Source organism: Cydia splendana, chromosome 7 (assembly GCF_910591565.1).
Source record: "Cydia splendana chromosome 7, ilCydSple1.2, whole genome shotgun sequence".
NCBI classification, from domain to species: Eukaryota; Metazoa; Arthropoda; class Insecta; order Lepidoptera; family Tortricidae; genus Cydia; species Cydia splendana.
In genome coordinates, this window is record NC_085966.1 from 2133166 (window position 1) to 2157629 (window position 24464).

The window sequence follows — 24464 nt, forward strand, 5'->3', positions numbered from 1 at the left end:
ACGCGAAAGGAGTTAAGTACTTTTAGATTTTTTATTGCTTCACTTATTGCCATTTTATCGTATCTCCTGACAACATAGTTATGTGCAGATGGTGAGCGATCACCGGAGCCAATGGACGCCTGCAACTCCATTGGTGTGACATACGCGTTACCGAAACCTGTAGGTATAATCCGACAAGCATTTGTAGAAAATTATTAAGGGTGCCACTTCCTACGCATCTGTCACATTTTTGACGTAAAATGCTTAAACATGGCAACAATTTAGTATGATGGCGCTGTCGGAACGGAATATGAATCCTTCATAAAAAGAACATCCCTTAAGCTCCATGAAAAATGGTCCAAACCATACTCACAAATAATCAACTGGATCAAAGTCAAAATACATCAATCATCAGAGCTGTCTCTAAGAATTAGAGGAACGAGAAGAAGGATATAAAGATTTGGATCTGAAGACGGCTGTGGAATACCCATCCTTGAAGATTAGATTTCTCTTCTTTCTACCACACCACTGTATTGAAATAAGCTTAAAATTGTATTATTTAACATAATAAATGTGTTATCATTATTTAGTATGGAATTTTTAAATTCCATTTTATTTAATTTCTACAACTTTATGTCGCACTCCTTTTTTGACGAACCCCATACTGTGGTCCCTTGATGATACCTCAGCAGAGAGCTCATTCCACAGTCGGAGCGTCCGCAACCGTTTTAAATAATAGGTCGTTATTATCAGACAAGGATCATTTCGTGGCAAAAACGAGTGAATAACATAACGAAATATCGATAAATCTATTTTCGATACATTTTAAAATTATAAATTAATAAATAAGAGAGCATAAATAATAATGTGCTAACTTTCAAGTTTCGAAAAGTTTCGAGAATGCAAATCAATTACAAATCGATACATATTGTCCTTAATACATATATTAAACATTAGCAAAATCTTATAAAACTACCAATAATATAATAATTTAGTTAAAATGTCGTTGATGTTTGTATTTTGTAAATTATTATTTATTTTTCATATTATTTATAATGTAGGTACTTTTGAAGATTCAAAAGAGATTGTAAAATCCTACTTGAATAAATGTTTTTTTAGTTTACATCACTTTATGCATAACGTCAAGGTAACATTGATAGACTTAGACCCAGAAAAGTCTGCAGCGATTTTGATAGCCCACGCAGTGCAAGTGTTATTTGACGTACGTACGTACGTTTGATGTACGTTTAAAATGACACTTGCACTGCGTGGGCTATCAAAATCGCTGCAGACTTTTCTTGGTCTAACTCTTACAGACATGTCGATATTTCCTTTTGTCAATCACTCCTTTTTGACAGGAAAAAATATCTATTTGCTAGTTAATATACCTACTTAAGAGGGACGTAAGTATAGCACGTACGTGTCCATACAAAAAAAATCCACTTCTAAATATTTTCCATTCTTTAAGAATTTTTTTTGTATTTTATTGACACAATGAAAAACTAGGTTTTCCTATTTCAAAATTTACAATACAAAAATTAAAAAAAAAGCGAAACTTATAAACCTAGAATAAGTATATTATGATGTTTAAGCGATCGACGTCAAAGTGATTTGTTAAGATTTAGTTAGTGGAAACCGTTTTCTCCCGAAATAGAGCTACATAGAAAAAGTACCGTTAGTTCGTAAGGATCTCAAAGCTATTCTTCCCTCTTAAATGTTAATGACAATATGAGCTAGAAATCGTAAGTTTATATTAATTTCAACAAGCGAGAAACAGAGAGAGTGGCCAGTTATAAAGATAGGTAGCTGATTATGAAACTGTAACGTGGTTACAATTAAATTCATCTTAAAACACCTCTGCTAATTCTTATTTACCAATCTTGCTGTCGCATGTCAGAGGAGAGGAGCGATTTTACGATTATGACTTATAATATGTTGGAAAGGGATAGCAATCATCGATTAGGTCATGGTAAATATACTAGTGACTCTGTGAGCTGAGTAGACCTCGCGAACCCCGCGAGTTTTCGAACTTCCCGGACTTTGTCTTATTTATCAATTAAAACGTTTTGCACACTAGTAAAGCTGTTCTCGGAGGTAATTTTAAGTTTAAGTATACGCAATTAAGTCCCGTAGTAAATAATAACATTTGACTTTGTATCACAATCAAATCTCCTGTAATTTGTATCTTACACCACACAGTCACCCTGTCACTCCGTTTTGCTCTACATAAGCCATGTGACTCACAGGAGATATTGCTACATTTCCTATTCTTTCTACCAAGGCTACCTACCTTACCCAACAATCATAATTATTCTGGTTAACAATCATAGTTATTCTATCTTTGCATATATACACATACATACTGACGACAACGTATGTTTTTTTAATTTCCGGCAATATTTTGCGATGTGAATATGGTCATACCGAGCAACTTTCACTGTAGGACCAACACCGAAATCGCAAAAAAAATTGGCTCTCCCATAGAAAACAACAACTGACCAGCCAAAATGTATGAAACAGTCAATTTTTTTCGTCATTTTGGGGTTGGTATGTCTGTCAGTCCGTCTTGCTCCACATACACCATGTGTGTGTATCTCAGGGGACATTGCTACATTTCCTATTCTTTCTACCAAGGCTACTTTACCCAACGGTCATAATTATTCTGTCATTGTTCACAAAGGTATTTATCAAGATGTAGAAACTTAGTCAATATTGTTATGGTCGGCCTTGGCATTAAAGGTATGAAAGTGAGATTAAAAGTAACTATAGTTAATGTCAAGAAAACTGGATTATCTAGATCGTAAAATAGTCGAGATTTTGATATGGAAAAACAACGATTCTTAATAAACGTGCTTTGTTGGCTTGGCGGTTGTCATAAGACACTGGAAAAAAAAGTATGACGGAATTGTACTTGTACATACTTACAGAGTTCTGCGTTCAGTATCAAACAAAAGCGTAATAATACAGGACCTTAAAAGCTACCAACTTTGTTTTATAAGGTGTAGTGATTTTCTATAATGTCAATAGGCAGGAAAATGGGGACTACCGTGAGAAAAGCGGTCATTTAGTATCCTCTTATGTAAGCGAGAAAAACTGATGTCACTATAATGACATTATAAATTCCTTTACTAATATTGTCTATATTAGACTAAGTAATCGTGTGATGACAGTTTAATTCTAACGGTCTTTATTATCTTGTAATATTATAATTCATGTCGATAACCATCTTCACGACAGAACATGCAAATGAGGTGTAACAATACAAGTCTCCCTTGAACCATGATATTGTACACATTAATAACAATTTGACCAAACTTGTTGGCATTGTGTCACATTCTCATAACTGTATCTTTATAGAGATTCTAGCTAATATGTTTATCTTTTGTTTTTTTTTTTGTTTTTTTTTTTTTTTTTTTATTGGAAAAAGGTAAACATTTGACCACAATCTCACCTGATGGTAAGTGCCGATGCAGTCTAGGATGGAACATGCTTGCCTAAAAGATGTCTATTCACTCTCGATTTAAAGAGATCCAAGTTATAGTGGACTGGGAATAGATTTGCAGGAAGTGAATTCCACTCCTTAGCCGTTCGCATGATAAAGCTGGATGCATAGCGCTTAGTTCTAATCAGCGGCAGAGTAACGACGTAAGGGTGAAACGCAAGTCCGCGTCTAGTCCCACGGTGGCAGAACGGAGATGGGGGGATTAGATTATGTAATCCCATCGCACACTCCCCGAAATGTATCCTGTAGAATACCGATAAACAAGCTACCTTTCTACGGTGTTCAAGGCTCTGCAGTCTAGCCTCTACCAATCCCGCATCTCCAATAAGCTTCCTAGCGCGTTTGTCTATGGAATCTAAGGCGGCTAGCTGATACTTGGCGGATCCATCCCAAAGGTGGCTGCAGTACTCCATACACGACCGGACTTGAGCTACGTAAAGCTGAAGGAGCTGCCCTGGTGTGAAGAACCGCTTGACCTTAGCGAGGACGCCTAATCGTCTAGCTGCAGATTTGGCCAGAGATTCAATATACGCCCCAAAGTTCAGGTTAGACGAGATACTCGTGCCAAGTAGCTGAAGATGGTTGGATATATGTTTTTTTAGGGTTCCGTACCCAAAGGGTAAAAACCCTATTACCAGCTATTACTAAGACTCCTCTGTCCGTCTGTCTGTCTGTCCATCTGTCTAAAAACCCTCTGGTGTTGCTGCTGGTGTCCATGGGTGTCCAACCCAAGCCTTCTTGATGAGCTTACTGTGGGACTTGGTTACTCCGTGTATAAATGTTCTATAATATTTATATATTTATTATTTATTTATTCCTCTCGATGTTTTCCCTCATCAAAAAAATTGGTAAACATCAAATTATATCACATACACACATATGTTCCAAAAACGCATTGGTACCTATAAGTCAGGGTTTGAACTGAACTGCGTTTAAATTTGATTAGAACTAATTAATCTCAATATAGCTAAATTCAATAGCATGTAGCTATCTCGCTCTTCTAAATAAGGAAAATGCAAAATGAAACGATAACGACACAGGTAACAGTACCCAAACTGGCTTAGCCAATAGCCAGGCATTATGTGGCGCAAGCCATAGGTAAGGACATTAGTTAATTATGGTCGTATTATATTATAATATGGTCGACTTCACCAATCTGTCTGACGGATGAAACTATGAACATATGAAAGAAAATATGTTGCCTAAAGCCTAAATCAACTAGGTTGCCTATCTTTTTCCGGTCACTATTATGTGGTTGCCGTGTTTAAAGAGATGATTTTATATCGATAATTGCACTCATCTGTCTGACGCTTGCATTATACATCAAAATGATGGTAATTTTATTGCAAATACAATGGTATAGGGTTGCCTGCGAAAATCCGGTCACAAATAAGGGTTGCCAGGCTTTTAATTAAAATAAGAAGGGAAGACTTTTAGCGATAACTCATAAACGGCTTAACTGATCAAGTTTGTTTACGGTAATACGGTTTTTTAGAAAACATTTTTTGATAAAGTAAATATTTTAGGAAATAATCGCCTCGAAAGAAACAAAATGTACGTGAGGATTTTTTTTTTCGTGTCAACCCTATGATGTGGGATGTTGTTGGAAAGGTCTTTCAAAATGAATAGGGGGTTTAGAAGAACATTTTTTGATAAAGTGAATATTTACGGAAATAATCGCTTTGAAAGAAACAAAATGTGTGTGACAATCTTTTATCGTTTCAACCTTATAGTGTGGGGTGTCGTTGGATAGGCCTTTGAAAATAAATAGGGGTCTTTAAACAACATTTCTTGATAAAGTGAATCATTTCGGAAATAATCGTTTAGAAAACAAAATAAAAGGTTTTCCCTTCTAACTTTTGAACTATGTGTCCAAAAAATATAAAAAAAATCATAAAAATAGTGCTTAAAAAACTCAATCAAATAAAATTAAAACAAACTTGATCAGTTAAGCCGTTTGAGTTATTGCTAAAAGTCTTCCCTTCTTATTTTAATTAAAAGCCTGGCAACCCTTATTTGTGACCGGATTTTCGCAGGCAACCCTATACCATTGTATTTGCAATAAAATTACCATCATTTTGATGTATAATTCAAGCGTCAGACAGATGAGTGCAATTATCGATATAAAATCACCTCTTTAAACACGGCAACCACATAATAGTGACCGGAAAAAGATAGGCAACCTAGTTGATTTATGTTGTACAAGTTGTATACTTTCCATTGAATCTTATTTCGTTCGTCAGACAAATCGGTGAAATTTGCCGAAAATTTTTTGAAAACAAAATTTTTGAAAACAAAATGGTATGGTAATTTTATTGCAAGTACAATGGTATAGGGTTGCCTGCGAAAATCCGGTCACAAATAAGGGTTGCCAGGCTTTTAATTAAAATAAGAAGGGAAGACTTTTAGCGATAACTCATAAACGGCTTAACTGATCAAGTTTGTTTTAATTTTATTTGATCGAGTTTTTTAAGCACTATTTTCATGATTTTAATTTTATATTTTTTGGACACATAGTTCAAAAGTTAGAAGGGAAAACCTTTTATTTTGTTTTCTAAACGATTATTTCCGAAATGATTCACTTCATCAAGAAATGTTGTTTAAAGACCCCTATTTATTTTAAAAGGCCTATCCAACGATACCCCACACTATAATCATAATCATAATCATCATAATCATAATATTTATTGATAATATAAATTACATGTCACATTTTATACAGTGTATAAAGATTATATTTAAGTATGAATTTTCACTACATAATGTAGGTTGTATTTAATATATTACATCTACCTTAGTTCCTAAATTTTAAAGAACTCTTTATGGTCGTAGAACGCTTGCTCTTGATAAGGTTGAAACGATAAAACAATTGTCACACACATTTTGTTTCTTTCAAAGCGATTATTTCCGTAAATATTCACTTTATCAAAAAATGTTCTTCTAAACCCTCTATTAATTTTGAAAGACCTTTCCAACAACATCCCACATCATAGGGTTGACATGAAAAAAAAAATCCTCACGTACAATTTGTTTCTTTCGAGGTGATTATTTCCTAAAATATTTACTTTATCAAAAATTTTTTTCTAATAAACCGTATTACCGTAAACAAACTTGATCAGTTTAGCCGTTTATGAGTTATCGCTAAAAGTCTTCCCTTATTATTTTAATTAAAAGCCTGGCAACCCTTATTTGTGACCGGATTTTCGCAGGCAACCCTATACCATTGTATTTGCAATAAAATTACCATCATTTTGATGTATAATGCAAGCGTCAGACAGATGAGTGCAATTATCGATATAAAATCATCTGTTTAAACACGGCAACCACATAATAGTGACCGGAAAAAGATAGGCAACCTAGTTGATTTATGTTGTACAAGTTGTATACTTTCCATTGGAACTTATTTCGTTCGTCAGACAAATCGGTGAAATTTGACGAAAAAATTTTTTTTTCAAAAATTTATTAAAAATAGCCTTGACCATATTTCTTTAGGCAACCCTATTTATTTATGTTCTGGAACATATTTTCTTTCATATTTTCATAGTTTCATCCGTCAGACAGATCGGTGAAGGTCGACCATATGTGGGATCTCCTACTATAAGAAGGATGATGAGATGACGGGCGAGAGAGAGGTATGGAAGGAAAAGAGATGCTGGGCCGACCCCAAATGAATAGGATAAGGGCAAGCGGATGATGATTTAGACTAGACGTCAGAAACTAACAATATTAAAGTGCCGTAGATTCAGCCAGAAGAATTTTGTAGCGCTTTTTTAGATCATAATACGGTTGCTAAAAATATGAATCCTGAGGCCTTTCTCTAATAACTTCATCGATTCGAAACCTGATTTTGCTGCACACTTAATTTTACTGTCTCGGGTAGTTAATAGGTTACTTGTAGGTAAATAACTCTCCAATGAGGTCAGAGAATCTATCAGAACCTAACTACACTTACAATGGTATCTTACACAGCATCTCGCTCTAAATTGGGTCCCTATTCGATGTCGCCGCGAGCGCCCGGGGCCTGCAGTGTCCTAGTGAGAATATTCCGCGCATAATGTTCCCAGTGCCGTAAACGGCACAAAAGATGTCGTAACTGACCAGACTTAGTATTCATATAGCGAATAATAATCTAGCTCTCAGGAAAACTAGGATAACTAGATACTCAATCTTTGTATTGAATTATTATTTAGCGTCAATATCTTGCACCCTGATATGTCAGTTTACAGATCTTCAGCGTACCTACTGCGGCTACCTTCGAGCAACACCGGCTTCCGACACGTCGGAAGACAGGAGCCCAGCGAAAGCGATATCTTACCGTACAAATCGTTCTGCCATTTTTTGCGATGGGAAAGGTGCACACAGTCGCACTTCTCACTCACTACACACAAAATCCAGTATGTAATGATAACACAAATACAGTAGACATGTCGCAGTCGGATCGTATAATCCGCCGTATTACATTACGGCTAGCCGTTTTCAAAAACAGGGGCGTTTTGAAATGCGGCGGTTTAACGATTAGCCGGATTGAATGCGGCTGAATGAGAATCCGCCGGAATGTATTCGGCGCCATACGTTCTTCAACATGGCTAGCCGTAATGTAATACAACGATTCATTAGCCGCCGCTTTGACAGTTTATAGTTCCCATTTTTAACACCCGTGGCGCTGCCTGACAAACGCTGGGGTGTCCATCAAATCTGGAGTTCGTCGGACTGTTTCTTTTCAAAAAACATTTCCATCGCAACTTAACTAGACGGAGCCCCGCTTCGCGGGGCTCCTATTTCTGAGCGGTTTCCCCTTCGGGCATCTGAAGCTACCTAACGAACCTAACCTACCTACCTATTGATTAGTGAGACGTCCGTGAAAACATTACACTTTGGGGAAAAAAGCGTAGGTAGGTAAGTAGGTTAGGTTCGTTAGGTAGCTTCAGATGCCCGAAGGGCAAACCGCCCAGAAATAGGAGCCCCGCTTGCGGGGCTCCGTCTATTTAAGTTGTGAAGGAACTGTTTTGGAAAAGAAACACATGTAGTGCGGTGGGACCATGGTAAAAATAAATTAAATTGCAAACATTGTCAAACTCCGGTTACGTAGGCGACCGAAAGAACTCTACAATCTAAAATAGTAGTACGATGCGGCTAAACGTAGGCCGCCTTATTGAAGAACGTATCGCAATGACAATCCGGCTAATCGTCGAGCCGCTGCATTTCAAAACGCCCCTGTTTTTGAAAACGGCTAGCCGTAATGTAATACGGCGGATTATACGATCTGACTACGACAGACACACCTCGATCTCTTTATTGTGTACGGATGAGTCATAATACGCACCGCGCTAGTTGTGTGTATGCACAGTTGATCTTGTACCTCGGCAGAGGGGAAATAATGCGACATGCCGACTCCCTTCCGTGTTACTCGAAGGCGGCTACCATCAGTTTGACACTGACATATTCGCTACCCTCCTCCTAATACCTTTATTATCATACTTTTATGAATGTTGTACAATGGAATACTGTAATGTCTCTTGCCTACGTGTGTATTTGGTACGAAGTTGGTAGTAAGGGAAATACAAGCAACGCCAACGCACGGCGTGGGGAAAATAGGAACTTTCGTGGAACGGCGTCATCATACTATTTGGCAGCTGCCAACTGTCAAAGCAATATATCCCACGCCCACTAGGGTGGCGCCACAGTCACACAGAGCGAATACATTATCTATGCGCTCGCGCTCGGTAAGTGGTTACGAGAAGAATGACAACTCTGGTAAAACGAACGCAGCGGACGGTGCTAATATAAAGTTATGGTTTGGCTATCAATCTTTATGTTTAGACCAATTTGTAATTCTGGGTAATTTGCATCATAATGACAATAAATATGAATTGTCGTAACTATCAAATTAATTTATATTGTAATTAACTGACTATTTATTTGAGGTTTATCATATAACTTTCACGATTTATGAATTACAACTTATCAATTATATGTTTAAATTAATTCTAAATAAAAAGCACTTACTCGTTAAAGCAAACGAAGCTTATCTTGATAATCTCATATGAAAATAATTATTCAAGTGAAGCCGTAAAAGAGGCATTTTGAATATGCATTATGCTAATGGGCCCGACTCGGATTTTGAAATAGACATCTATTAGACATCTTTTAGACATCACCAAGATACGATAACGATATGTTTAAGATCTAACCTGTCAAATTTGACATTTGCTCGATTCTGGAGATACTGTTGAACGATTTCCACAGGATATGACTTAGAGATCCAATTCACATCTAATAGATATCTTACTCTATAAAAAAAGTAAAAGTAAAAGTGACATTGGTTGCCCGAATTGCGCTGCAAAAGAGAACTAGTTGATATCTAAACTATAACGTATCTAGAATGGATCTAATACGTGTCGTCTCTTGTGAATATCTTGAAGTTCGAATACGGCAGTGTGACTTTTATTAGGAACTAATGGTACTGTAGTGTAATGTTATGTTAGAGTGTAAATGAAGGTATTTTGTATATAAAAGACGTGCTTCTCATTCCATGGAGACTATAGTAAATGACACTTATATTGTAAAGTCAGAATCGATTTTTAATTAAGTGCAAAGAGTTCAATTAATGATTTAAACATACAACAAATTAATTAAAAAATGATTATTATGTAAAAAAACAATTCGCGCATTTTGGTCGTTGTTACATAGCCTCAGCGCATTTTTTGTAGCTCATATAACAGTCAGACCGTCATAAAATCCTAAAACTAACTGATTTGACTACTATGCCTATTTTGGCTCCTCTACACGACGGGTCATCATACTGGCCCACTAATATGGGCCAGCGTGTAGAGAGGGTAGTGGTGTCGGATGGCTTATCCGCAGCGGGATGGCGATGGGATGGCAACGGTGCCAGTTTTTCGTCCACACATCAAAGAAATCGAATAGATCACATGTCGCCATCGTGTAGTGGCGTTTCAACCATCGCATGGCCATCTCGCTGGGCCATCGTGTAGAGGAGCCATTAGCGTTTCAAGTTACTCAGAGCCTAACATAATAATGATTTTTTTTTTCTAATAGTATCAACACATAATTAGTGTCGACTATACCGTTGATCAATCGTTTAAGTGAACCAACTAGTTTCCAGATAAAGTTGTTATGTAAGCGACGTATTTTGCCTAGTTGCGTTTATTATAAATTAAAGTGAAGCTAACGTAAGAAGACTAGTTGTTAATTAACACTCGCTTTCCATAATTTATTGCTTTTACATTTTGAACTAAAGGCCTGACTCTAATTTTAATAAACGTCAAGTAGTTCTCGATACGTAAGTATCGGATCTTTCTTTGGACATATTATGATGTGTAGGGATCTTTCTTTGGTCGAGATGATACATCTGTGGAACACAAGGCGCGGTAGGTCACCAATGCGTTGGTCAGACCTAGTCAAAAATGCATTCAATTAACCACTCCATGAATGTACAAGAAGGGCTACAGTACGGGAGGAATGGCGACGTATTGTGAAGCTGGCCACCAGCCCTGATATGATGACCACGACCACTCTGACAAGAGTGTGACGACAAAGAAGAAGGATCGGATGTCAGTGTCAAAAGTGTAATTTTTGTTTGAAGAAACATCACTTTTGACTCTGACAGATCCAATCCATATCGTATCGAGATTATTAGTGAATCGAGATCTAATTTTTGACGTTTATTAAAATTAGAATCAGGCCGTAAGTAATATACTTACCCCCTTATTCATGAAACTTTACGGGCCTGATTTAGATAAATTATGTTTTATCCCTTTCTTACAAATACGTAAGTTAAAATGACAGATAAGGACAAGCGATTATTAGGGGTTAATCTTGAATGTAATATAAGTCATCAAAATTGAACACGAATATCCTTCTTGAGCTCGATTCAGATAACAACTAGTCATGGTTTTGATCTTATTTGACACGACCTTGAATATCGCTCGCGCTGATAGGTGCATGCGAAATGAAATGAGTCTTTTGTGAGATGCGCGCCAATTACCAAGGCTAGTTAGTAGTTACTACTAGATAGATATAGGTACATGACATAGATCATTCAATAAGAACTGTCGTAGAAGATAAAAAAACCGGGCAAGTGCGAGTCGGACTCGCGGACGAAGGGTTCCGTACCATAATGCAAAAACCGGCCAAGTGCGAATGCATTATCTAAAAAAACGGTCACCCATCCAAGTACTGACCACTCCCGACGTTGCTTAACTTTGGTCAAAAATCACGTTTGTTGTATGGGAGCCCGACTTAAATCTTGATTTTATTCTGTTTTTAGTATTTGTTGTTATAGCGGCAACAGAAATACATCATCTGTGAAAATTTCAACTGTCTAGCTATCACGGTTCGTGAGATACAGCCTGGTAACAGACGGACGGACGGACGAACGGACAGCGGAGTCTTAGTAATAGGGTCCCGTTTTACCCTTTGGGTACGGAATCCTAAAAATGGGGCTGGCAACCGTCAAAGGTTTGATAGATGGCGCCATCATAGCTTGCCCCTTTTTCTACTAGATTTGGCTTAAAGGGCTGGCATCCAGAGTATTAAAAAAACAAAAATTTGACACAATTCTAGGGATTGACAGGGCAAGCTATGATGGCGGGCGCATCTGCTAAAAACTTCCACCGACCAACCCCATTGTTTCATTATGACATGGTTATATAGTGTTCTAGGAATCAAATTGGTTGGCTTTACCTACGGCCATATGGCCTTAGTTATTTCATTGTAGCAATCGTCTAGGTCATATCAAAACCAGTTCAAAAAAAATTACTAAATCCGAATTGAGCTTGTTGTAATCATCATCATCATCATCCCAGCCATAAGACGTCCACTGCTGAACTTAGGCCTCCCCCTTGGACCTCCATACGTACCGGTTGGAAGCGACCCGCATCCAGCGTCTTCCGGCGACCTTAATAAGGTCGTCTGTCCATCTTGTGCTTGTTGTAATATTTCTCTATGATGTTTGCACAACATCATTTATTGTATTTTTTTAACGTTGGCTTGTAAAGATGTTCGGTAACGCGCAAGAATACATCTCAAAACAAATAAAAACAAACAGACAATAACAGTACAGTTATCACATAACGGAAATACAACAAATACAAGACTAAAAGGTGAATGTATCTATAGTTCAGACAATATAGTTGAAAAAAATACTAAAAATAAAAGCCATTTTGACAGTGACTGAACCATTTCGCATTTTTTACTATTTTCAGATCCTTGAAGCATAGTATAAATAACCCAGTGAAAGGAGCCGAATAAAGGCGAAGTAAGGCGAATTCAAATTTAAAAATCATTACATTGATTTGATATTAGTTTCAGAGAATCTCGCTCGCACTTACCTACATGTTTGTGTTTGTTCCATCGTCAACATTGTTAACCCATTATAGGCCCCGTGCATGAACTATATATACTATATGCTGCCCATAGGAGCCGTAAGATTTTTGGCGCGAGGCGTAAATGTGTCGTTTATGCTTCCGATGTAGCCCACAAGATGGCAGAACCTACTATGCACAAGGAAACGTACCGACCGAAACGTAACGACACCAGAGAAAGATGGAGAACCAGTACAATTTATTGACACTGGGTTAACGGTTTAACCGGTTAACCCCGGGTTAGTGGGAGTGCAAGTGGCGCTAAAAGGTTAACTGATAATACGTAAACTTTAGTGCAATAATAAAGTACACCGATGGTAAGTTAAGAGTGTTGCAATGAGTTTAATATAAAATCAAATGTATGTTTCTAAAATCCGGATCCGCCCCACGGAAAGAAGTCCTAACTAGTTTAAGCTACCGGTTTCCAAGGTATTTATTGTGGCCAGTCATCGGATTCTAATATTTCGTTACGCGTCATGTACATCGTTGCCAATTAGATATGTCCTAGTTCTAAACTAGAAATAGGGACTTAAGTAGCTTGCTGTGTTTAATTTGCTACTTGCCGATCAGTTTATTTAAAAAAAACTCCACACCTCTAGCCCAAATTTAAGATCATGTAAAACATGTAAGGTGTACATTAGGTCGAAGCCTAGGAGGGGTGCACAAAGGGATTGGAACCGGTTTTTTGAAAAAACTTCGGAGTTACGAGTACCATTTATATTTTTTAAATTATTTTATACTCGAAATGTACGACTCAATTGTGTTTTTAGGTACCGACTTCGTATTATTAGATTGCCCAATTAGAAATTAAATAATTAACAAAGCACGAAAAAATACCGTTTTCGTTCCCATACCAAAAATATCGGTATCCGATCCCTGGTCGCACATTCAGTGCAAAAATTGGCTATGTCAGTCACCTAAGAGCGCACCAACGACGCTCTCAGCGGTAGAACGCAGTCGCTGTGACCGAAATCGGCTAGGAGGAGATGATGATGATGAAGGTGTATATATGTTATCAATTCAAACTTTAACTTCTTGAACCTTAAAGGTAAACTCTTGTTTTATTTGCGGTATCCATAAATCTACCTTTTACAAGTTTCTTACGTATGTTGATGTATTTAGGTATTATTAAACATAAAATAGTTCAACCTTAAAAGTTATTAGGACCCATATTATTATAACCAAATGGTTATTTTAGTTCCTTTCCTTTCCGTTCCTTTACTTTAGTTCCTTTAAGATTGCAGATTGCCTTAAGTTTATTAGTTTATAAATTTCCAAATAAGTAACATCTAGATTTACAGAACTGAAATATAAACCTACATAATGTCAATCTACTGCTGGTAAAAAAACAACTTTGAACTTAGTTAGACAAAGTTCAGAATTAAATGGCAAAAATCTTGATTGAAAACTACAATTATTAACTTAATATTGTAATCTACATTATAATGGCAGGAAAACATTAAAACATGAGTGCACGCATTGTGCAGGATACTCATTCGTGCAAATCTATGTTTAAAATAATTTTACAATCCTTGATTATTCTCCGATATTGGGATCATAGACTACCTCTAAATTCCTTGTAGGCCTAGCAATAAGAAGGTATAGAGGGAAATGCTTGGAACACAATTTTTGACTCCGTAACTTTGTTTGGAATAGTTAGGAGGTGAACATATCAAAAGTCCCCGGCCGTAGCCCCGGTGCTGGGGGGTGGCTGGCAAATTTTATCAGCTTTCGGTTTGTTGAAGTAGTCATGTCGCTAAGACGCAAAGTTTCCAAGATATAAGTGAAAAACCGAAAAATGAGACCTTCTTTCCCCCCTCTACCCCCCAGCACCGGGGCTACGACGGGGACTTTTGATATGTTCACCTCCTAACTAGTCCAAACAAAGTTACCGAGTCAAAAATTGTGTTCGAAGCATTTCCCTCTACAACTTTTTTGAGCATTCATTTCCTGACCTTTTGTACGGAACACTAAAACTATTTTTTAGTGTTCCGTACAAAACTTTGGTTAACTTCAGTAACCTGCAGGCAAACTGTAAATACAGTTTTGCAGGGACCTATCTAGTTATAAGCTTTGTACTGTGTATTAGTAAAAAACGTAGCCGCAACTGAAATAAAAGGTTGCGCTCAAAAAGGTACTGTCTTAGTATGGAAGCGCCTATGCTAGGCCACCGCGTGTTGCACGCGCCGTCTAATAGTAAGTGATCTGTGATTTCACGAATATCCAAAATAATTATTAGGTAGGCAACAAAGTATTAGTAGCTACTACATTTAAACCTTGATAAATCATGTTTAATTCATAATAAAGTTTAAGTATAGATTTCTATAGTAAATAATAACACTTAAATATGCGTACAAGTACTTACCTACTTATGTACTTGTTACTAGCCCCGATGTGGTAGAATTAGTGTAGTGAAAAACAAAAAACCGGGCAAGTGCGAGTCGGACTCACGCACGAAGGGTTCCGTACCATAATGCAAAAAAAAAAACGAAAAAAAGCAAAAAAAAAACGGTCACCCATCCAAGTACTGACCACTCCCGACGTTGCTTAACTTTGGTCAAAAATCACGTTTGTTGTATGGGAGCCCCATTTAAATCTTTATTTTATTCTGTTTTTAGTATTTGTTGTTATAGCGGCAACAGAAATACATCATCTGTGAAAATTTCAACTGTCTAGCTATCACGGTTCGTGAGATACAGCCTGGTGACAGACGGACGGACGGACGGACGGACGGACGGACAGCGAAGTCTTAGTAATAGGGTCCCGTTTTACCCTTTGGGTACGGAACCCTAAAAAGTACCTGTATTTATTTTAGTATTGTATCAAACGAGTCGATAATGGGACTCATAATAGCACTATTATCCAGCCATTTTATTAACATGTGTAATAGTTAATTAATTATTTACGATACAAGTGCGGAAAAGAGGACATCCGAAAGGTGTGGCGATAAATGAAAACACGACCGAAGGGGGTGTTTTAAATCAACACGATTTTATTATACTACACACATCGTATGATAAAATTCCAACTTACCTCGAAACAAAGCTGTCAGTAGGTACTACATTGGAATAGCCGTGTTTCTTTCCCTGGTAATAGCCCTTTCTGTACCTATCTGCAAAATGTTTACCCGACATTATTTGAAAAAGAAAAACTTACCTCCTCTTCGTATGAGTTAATATTTCTTGTATTTAAATTTTATTATTGTAACCGTACAGTTGGTCTCTAAAGAAGCTTTTTGTCCTAGACAGAAATTAATTCACTTCCCCATACATTTAAAAAATTCATGTTTTCACAGATTGTCATAAGATTTAATAAGCTGCAAGTAAAAGCAGATTACAGTTGTAGTTATCCGTCAAGTGTGAATTAGTCTAACGAATACGTAACATTGGAAAGGCAAAAAATGGCACAACCTATTACTAGTCGCGATCAAGTCTAGGCATTTAGACCAAATATAGAGATTAAATGGCGGTTGTCCTGTGATTTATGTTTGATGCAGTGGGTATGGAACATCTTTCGAAACACAAATAATGTGTAAATAGGTATAGATGGAAGTGGTAGGTGGTGGTGGGAAGATGGTGGGTCAGTGTAGGATGGCGAAAATGATTTTGAAGAATGCTTGATTTTATCTTCCCTAGGTATTATAGTAGAAAAGTCCGACTTAACCAGGTGGGAGATACATTTAACTAGTAAAACTAAACTATAAGTATACATAATATGATAAAATAACTCTAAAAATGCCCCTGCAGCATATGTACCAATGCTGACAGCATTTTCTCGCTGGATTGGCTGCTTTTACTAAAAAAGTGCTGAAATGAAAATATTCTCTCGCAAAGTACCATTAGGTAAAGTTGAATTACTGATAAAGAGCATTCCAAAGTCAATTCTTACTTGTCAAAGGTTCTGTCAGGACAATTCGTTAATCTAAGAATCAGTTCTACGGGCCATAGGCCCCGTGCATGAACTATAGGGGGCAGCATAGGAGCCGTCTGATATTTGGCGCGAGGCGTAAATGTGTCGTTTATGCTTCCGATGTAGCCGTCAAGATAGCAGAAATTACTATGCACAAGGAAACGTACCGACGAGAACGGTAGATCGTAGCACTTGCTTTGGCAATAAACATGTGCACAAATGTTTCCGATTCAGGCCACAAGATGCCCTCCAACGCGCATGGTCCCTATAGCCAATATAACAATCATTCATAATTCATAGACAACCGCCAATTTAAAATTAATGTATCGGGAATGACAAGATATCTTTTATTTAATATAATAATATTTATAATTTTAGTTTCGATTGGCGTTTTTTAAATCTATACAATTGTTGCTATAACTTGTTGAATGTAATTTAAAGTGCCATGGATAAATTAAGGGTTTTAAGGTATTTATCTATGGGTCAATAGTTGCCTGAAAATAAATATTTTCATTTCATTTCATAAATTAATATCCAGAACTAGTAATGTTACCTTATATTACAGCAATGCAATCCACGACTATTAAAACTAATAATCGTATTTATTATCTAACTAATAACCAACTAGTTATTTATAGCGGTAAATTGAAATACTAGCAGCATTTCACAATTTTACAATTAATAGGTTAGAACATATGCCTATTGCATAGAACCAATATCACCTGAAAGAGCTTATTGTGCAGTGGCAACCAGCAATATAGTTAGAGTCAGACCAAGGCAAGTCTGCAACGATTTTGATAGCACACGCAGTGCTAGTGATATTTTATTTAAACGTCAAACTTATATGAAATTATGACGAATATTGATAAATAACACTTGCACCAAGAGGTCTAACTCTACATGAGTCATTTTGTTTTAATCCCTTGTCTCTTGCCTGATGTGTACGATAATGATAAGGATCCTGACCGAATTATGGTCATCAATTTTGTTAACTTGATTTTTTATTTAAAATAATGCAAAAGCTCATACTTATTGGTTTATACGAGGTGCACTTTGAGTTGTGTTAAGGTCGTGTCCGGGGTTCGATCTTTTGGTGCGGATGACGTAAAATTACGTCGTCTTGCACACAGGTAATGTGGTAAACATAATAAGTTTTTCGAAACTTGTTGCGAAAATTGTAACAATATTCTTGTGAAGATGACGTTTTACAGCGACTTTTTATACAGTAGTAAATAATACGACACGTGAAAATACAATAACTAAACAATCACGATTGGTCAATTTACCTATTATTAATATCTGGGAGACCGAGCTTTGCTCGGAAATCGATATAAAAACTAAAAAATGCGCGTTTTCCCACAGATAAGACCTAGCTAGATCGATCGAGCATACATCTAAATCGTTAGACCCGTTTCCGAGATCCCCGAAATATATAAATATAAGAATTGATCGTAAAAGAATTGATTTTAGATAGATTAAATAATCTGAATGACAATGTCAGTCAATGACATTATGTACCGTAACGAATTTCAAGTGGCATCGTTTAATAAAAGAGACAAGTGGTAATTGTTTACGAAATAACTATTTAAAATCATCATATGTGTGGTTTGAAGTCATCGATACTGCTTTTATATTATAAAATTTTCTTGTTCTCTTTTTTTTTCTTTTTTTTTCTTAACGCATGTACTCGTAGCTAACAATTTATAATTTTGGCTTTACCATTAAAGGTTTAAATCTTTGAATGATAATGATTCTAACCGAATTTTAATTATCTTTTTGCATGTTTTCGAAATAGTTATTTACGATACAAGTGCGGAAAAGAGGAAATTCAGCGAATTACCTATTCGCACGTGTATCGTACAACGTTTTACAGTAAATATGGCCCTTTAAATTTATGACATACGCACGAAAAGTGCTATTTCACGCACTAGTGCGGAAAAATAGGACCATATGTATGTACTGTAAACGATTTTTCATCTCTACACAGCACAACTGAAGTTTGAACCTTTTTTGACCAACACACACATGAAAGGTTAAAGTGCTGTATTAATATAAAGGTGACATATTAACTGGCTGGTACTGTAACCTATACTCGATAGAAGTAAACATGCGCAAGAGACATCAATAGTGTTTGCTGAGAAATGTCGAAATGTATGTGTACTCGAACGATAACGACGCGCCGGGTTTTGCTGGGCATGAATGAATTTTAATATTTACATAACTGCTTTACATACAATTATGTTGGTACTTATTAGGAAGAAATTGAGGGAAGTATAAATCTTATTTGGTGTTTTTTGATACTTAATAGGTACAAGTATTTTTAACTTTTTTTTGAAGTGAAAACATCTTTAGCGGCGCTGTGCACTTTTTGTGATGCGGAAATTTTTTTAAACTCGCGACAGCGTAAGACGTAAGACGCTTCGTAAGACGGACGCGTGACCTGATCGAAAAACTGTTACAATGTCATTGAGTTTTCACTCCTGCCGGCACTCCCGGAGTGCAACCCGTTGTTTTTTATATAACGTAAATGTTCAAAAAATCTATCCTTTTTATGGGCTTTATAATAAATACATGTTTAGGTATATGGCTTCTAAAATACATAGAATATTTCACAACGTTATTTGTTTACATTGTAATTTAGAAACCTTTATATACTAGTAGTTCGCCTGAACTGAGAACTCGCGGTTTGCTAAAAATTATATAGAGCGATTGACTTTGTTGCACCTACTTACTCGTATAGTTCGACATAAAATAAGTAGTAGAAAATAATTTTCAAGAAAAAAAAACCGACTTCTATGGGGGCCGGTGAAAGATGATTGTACATAGATGGTGCACTATGTAGAAAAGGAGGTTTTCTAGTACGTAGGACAAATCGCCAAACGTGAACTATGCGTCGTTGAAGAGTTCCGTTCTGATCATCATCAGCAGTTCCACTTCATCAAATGCGACAGTTTTTAAAGAAAATGCTTGATTTTCTGATGAAAATACAAAAATCTCTATACGCATGCCTTTAAGATTTGAGGAATTCCCTCGATTCCTCGTGGATCCCATCATCAAAACTCGAGCTTGACAAAAATGTGGCTTAAAAACTTAACTTGCTTAACAAACATAACGAAGGGGACAAATCGCCAAACGTGAACTATGCTTCATTGAAGAGTTCCGTTCTGATCATCATCAGCAGTTCCACTTCATCAAATGTTACTTTTTTGAATGTATATGCTTGATTTGTTGATAAAAAACATAAATCACTATATGTATGCCTTTAAAATTTGAGGTGTTCCCTCGATTCCTCATGGATCCCATCATCAGAACTGAGTTTTGAAAAACGGGACCAATCTGTATGCATATAAGTACAAACAATCAAAAAAAATTTTTTTGAAATAGGTCTAGTAATGACGGTGATATGTAGTAACAAACATTAAAAAAAAAAACACAATCGAATCTCCTCGTTTTGAGATTTGGAAGTCAGTTAATAAATGAGGGCGCCACTATCTACGTAGCTGTTACATTTTTGACGTAAAATGCTTACACGTGGCAACAATTTATAGTCTGTCAAGCCATTTCCGTCAGTAGAAAAAAGCGGCTAAAAATGTAGTATCGTCCCATAGAGAATTTGAATATCGCGCCTTTTTCTACTGACAAACTTGTTTGACCGACTATAGTATGGAAATTTTAGAGTTCCATTTTATTTAATTTCTACTATTTTATGTCCCACTATAGGCAGCAATGGATCAAAAATCGCGTGGATATATTACAAGGTCTGTGGGGCCGTGTAATCCAAGCACTTTCATTTGATACCAAACTCAACCATACTTTCTTGCAAAAAGATGACCAGAATAGCAAGACCCCTCACAAACAGCTTTTTAGCCTTCTAAGCTCTTCTAGCTCAATAACCCATTGATCGAGTCTGCTCATAACTTAATGACTACAATATAATGCTCTTAACTACACGTTTACCGAATTTCATTTAAATTAGAACAAATTTACTTAAGTTCTTGAGTATCAAACTATCCTCTTCAGCTTAAAAACATCGGAATGCCGGGACATGCCCCTAGCCAGCCGCGTGTCCCAAGTCGAATGTAAGAACTTCGTTCGCTTCGCTCGCTCGTTCGATTAATTATATCATTTATTCTCATAATCAATATGAATCATTATTTTGAAATGTTATCATATCTTTTAAAAAGATTACAACGAGACAATAATTTACGATGTTGTCTTATTACAATCTCAAATTACTTCTCAAGTATTCATATACAGCCTGTGGCCTGTAATACGAGCAAAAAATTAAACTGTAGGCTGTACTCCTCGTACTGACCAACATTTGTTCAGCAACTTTTAAAAATAACTTGTGGTTTGATTTTTAATACACTTTAAAGTTTATTCTAAGACGCAATGTATTGCGAATTTGTTATGTTTAAGGCGTGACAAGCAACGTCAATCACAATGATATGGCGTGGCGATGGCGTCCATTGAAGATAATATTTATTTTGTATGAAAAATAGGGACTCTAAATACTTCATATTTTTTTAAAGTTGTTGAACAAAAGTGTCACCGTTTGAGGAGTACAATCTATGTTTTAATTATTTGCTCGTGTTACAGGCCACACCCGGTATACCTTTAATTAATCTCACAAAACGAAATAATTAACTTTTTAATTATACTCTTACGAATGCAGATTATTGTCAAACCAAAACCTAAACCCGCATCAAACATTGCTTTATTGAACAACATTATGATTGTAATAATCAAATGAAAATTTTGTCTTTTAGCTAAAGGAGCACACTTAAATACACTTTTACCTAATTTTACAAAACAACCGAATTAAAAAATTAAAAAGGCTTTATGCAGATCAGACCAAACCTAATTAAGCCTCAAACTCCTATCCACGGTCCGAACCCCTCGCAAGCGAAAGTGTAACATGGTCCTACTGCCTCCGTTTTTAACGCGCGCTCGCAGCTCACTATATATAGCGAAGCTACGACCAAACACGCATCATTCGCATTCAGGACTTCACTTCAGTGCAACCTACGCGCAGCATCATGAAGCTCATGGTGTGTTCAACTGTTTTTCTTCCATTGTGGCTAATTCCAAATTTAAAATAGTGATAGTGACAGTGACTAGTGCAGTGCGCCGGAGCTTATTCCTTGTTCTTGTTGTTTCTCATGCATTTGAATTATGCAACGCGGAAAGGCTTTTGTCGCTGTAACTGGATATCGATTAATGACAGTCTAGTATTAATTACGCTTTCAATTCAACATCACATACGATCCCAGTTGCGTTTACTTTTGTTTGCGATGACAGTCACTTTTAGATTCACCAAGTGCATTTTATATTGCGAATTCTTCAATATATCATTCAATGGAAATTAGTTTCTTTGATGTAAATTTTAAATCAAAGTAAGGTTAGATGGGATTAGAGAAATACTTCCTCATCCTCATACCTAATGTATCTCTTGCCCCGAGCAAAATAAACTGTTTCTCTTACCCTTAATGACTAATACATTTTAATTGCTTTAAAAAAATCCTAATTAACATAAATGATTGTTACAGCTCGTGGCTGCCAGTCTGGTGGCTCTTCTGGCCTTCGCGCATGCGGAAGAGGCAAAGAAAGCAGAAAAAGAAGTGGCAGTGACCGACAACAAAGAGGCGGCGACCGACGACAAAAAACACGAGAAGCGAGGGCTCTTCGACATAGGACTGGGCTACGGCCACGGCGGGTTCGAAAGCGGCTGGGACAGTGGCTATGGACTCGGACATGGACACGGACACGAAGAAACACACAAAACCATAACCGTGGTCAAGAACGTCCCAGTTCCCTACCCGGTTGAAAAGCACATCCCCTACCCCGTTGAGAAGAAAGTCCCCTACCCAGTTAAAGTACATGTCCCGGAACCTTACCCAGTCGTGAAACACGTCCCTTACCCAGTCAAGGAGATCGTCAAAGTACCTGTACATGTCCCCGCACCCTACCCTGTTGAAAAGAAGGTACCTTACCCAGTTCATGTGCCAGTTGACAGGCCTGTTCCCTATAAAGTATACGTGCCCCAGCCCTACCCCGTAGAGAAGCACGTACATGTCCCAGTAAAGGTCCCGGTGCCCGCTCCCTACCCAGTTGAAAAGAAGGTCCCGTACCCAGTGAAGGTGCCCGTCCATGTGCCCGCTCCTTACCCCGTTGAGAAGATCGTGCATGTCCCATACAAGGTGCATGTTGACAGGCCCTACCCCGTGCATGTGCCCAAGCCCGTCCCCTACCCGGTTGAGAAACCTGTCCCCTACCCCGTGGAGAAGCCCGTGCCCTACCCTGTGAAGGTCCCCGTCGACAGGCCCTACCCGGTCCATGTTGAGAAACCCGTGCCGTACCCAGTCAAGGTGCACGTGCCAGCGCCCTACCCCGTCGAGAAGCACATCCCCTACCCGGTAGAAAAGCCCGTGCCTTACCCCGTGAAGGTGCCCGTCGACAGGCCGTACCCCGTCCACATCGAGAAGCACGTGCCCGTCCACATTGAGAAGCCGGTGCCTTACCCGGTGAAAGTCCCCGTCCCGGTTGTCGTTCATGGTCATGGTCACGAGTATGGACATCATGAGAGCTATTAGAGGCTGCAGGAAGCAGAAACTGAATGTGATATGTAAATTTTAAGCTTAGCACGGTAATACGACGCGCGGGGGCCGAGCGGCGCGCCCTCAGAAGCATAGTAGCTTCAGCTAGATACTTGGAGGTACCGCCGCTCGACCCGCGCACGAAACGCACTGAAAAGTACTCCTTTTAGTCTATTTTTTGTTGTGATTTTTGTTTAAGCTTAGCCTGATCGGTGTTATGTTTTTTTAGTCCTGAGTTGATGTACCTGTTATTTTATAGATTTTCCTTCTTCCTTTGTGAAAAGTATTTTTATACGAACTGAGTAATAAAGTTTGGCTTTGCCAAAAGATAATTGTATGCACTTGTTTTATTCCCACACTAAAGCATTATTGTTTTGAGCGTTAAGCTGCGCATTAGGGGTAATAAAAATACATATTATTAGCATTGTTGAGATTTACGAAATGGCATAATATGACCCAGATCCGTATCGCCGGACGGCGCATGGCGTAATATCGTCCCGACATTATAGCTACGAGATCTTTGTTTTGCGTAATATTTACTATCTACATACAATTAGAGCTACAGTTTAAAAGCAAGATTTCAATAGCACATTAAAAACTGTAATAATACGTCATAATGCATAAAATTGTAAGTTAGTGGCGGTGTCATTTAGTAAATGGCGGTTACAAAATGTTGGTGGACGGTGATTTAGTCTCGTTTGCGACAGAGCTGAGGATGTGTGTTGCGAAAATGCTAAATTACAAATCACATATGTTTTGTTTTCAAACCACGAAATATAAAGCTCTGGTCGACCAATGTCACTAGAAATATGCAACAATAGTTAAGTAACTACCTTTTCACGTCTATTTATTTAATTAACCAACGTTTAATGGCACATATGTCCAGAGGGCCTACGAACCACGTTTGACGTGTTGCCTCTCTGTCGCACTTGTAAATTCGTACGCAAGTGTGGCAGGGAGGCTACACGTGGCTTCTAATGCATGTTCTACCCGTAAAGTAGTCAGATTTATAATTGAAAACATTATAAATGTTATGCAAAGCTTACACGTCAAGTATTCAGCTTATAAAGATAGATCTGTATGCAATCTTAC

The 24464-nt window shown here is 37.5% G+C and overlaps 2 protein-coding genes across 2 annotated transcripts in view; one reads left to right on the forward strand and one right to left on the reverse strand.

Moving 5' to 3' along the window:
- Positions 1-24464, reverse strand: part of LOC134791989 (angiotensin-converting enzyme) — a 223408-nt gene that overhangs the window by 107775 nt on the left and 91169 nt on the right. The window lies entirely within an intron of this gene.
- LOC134791959 (uncharacterized) lies at positions 21686-23709 on the forward strand. The gene is made up of 2 exons (XM_063763053.1): positions 21686-21827; positions 22326-23709. Exons 1-2 carry the CDS (start codon positions 21816-21818, stop codon positions 23367-23369), a joined length of 1056 nt encoding a protein of 351 aa, XP_063619123.1. The 5' UTR covers positions 21686-21815; the 3' UTR covers positions 23370-23709.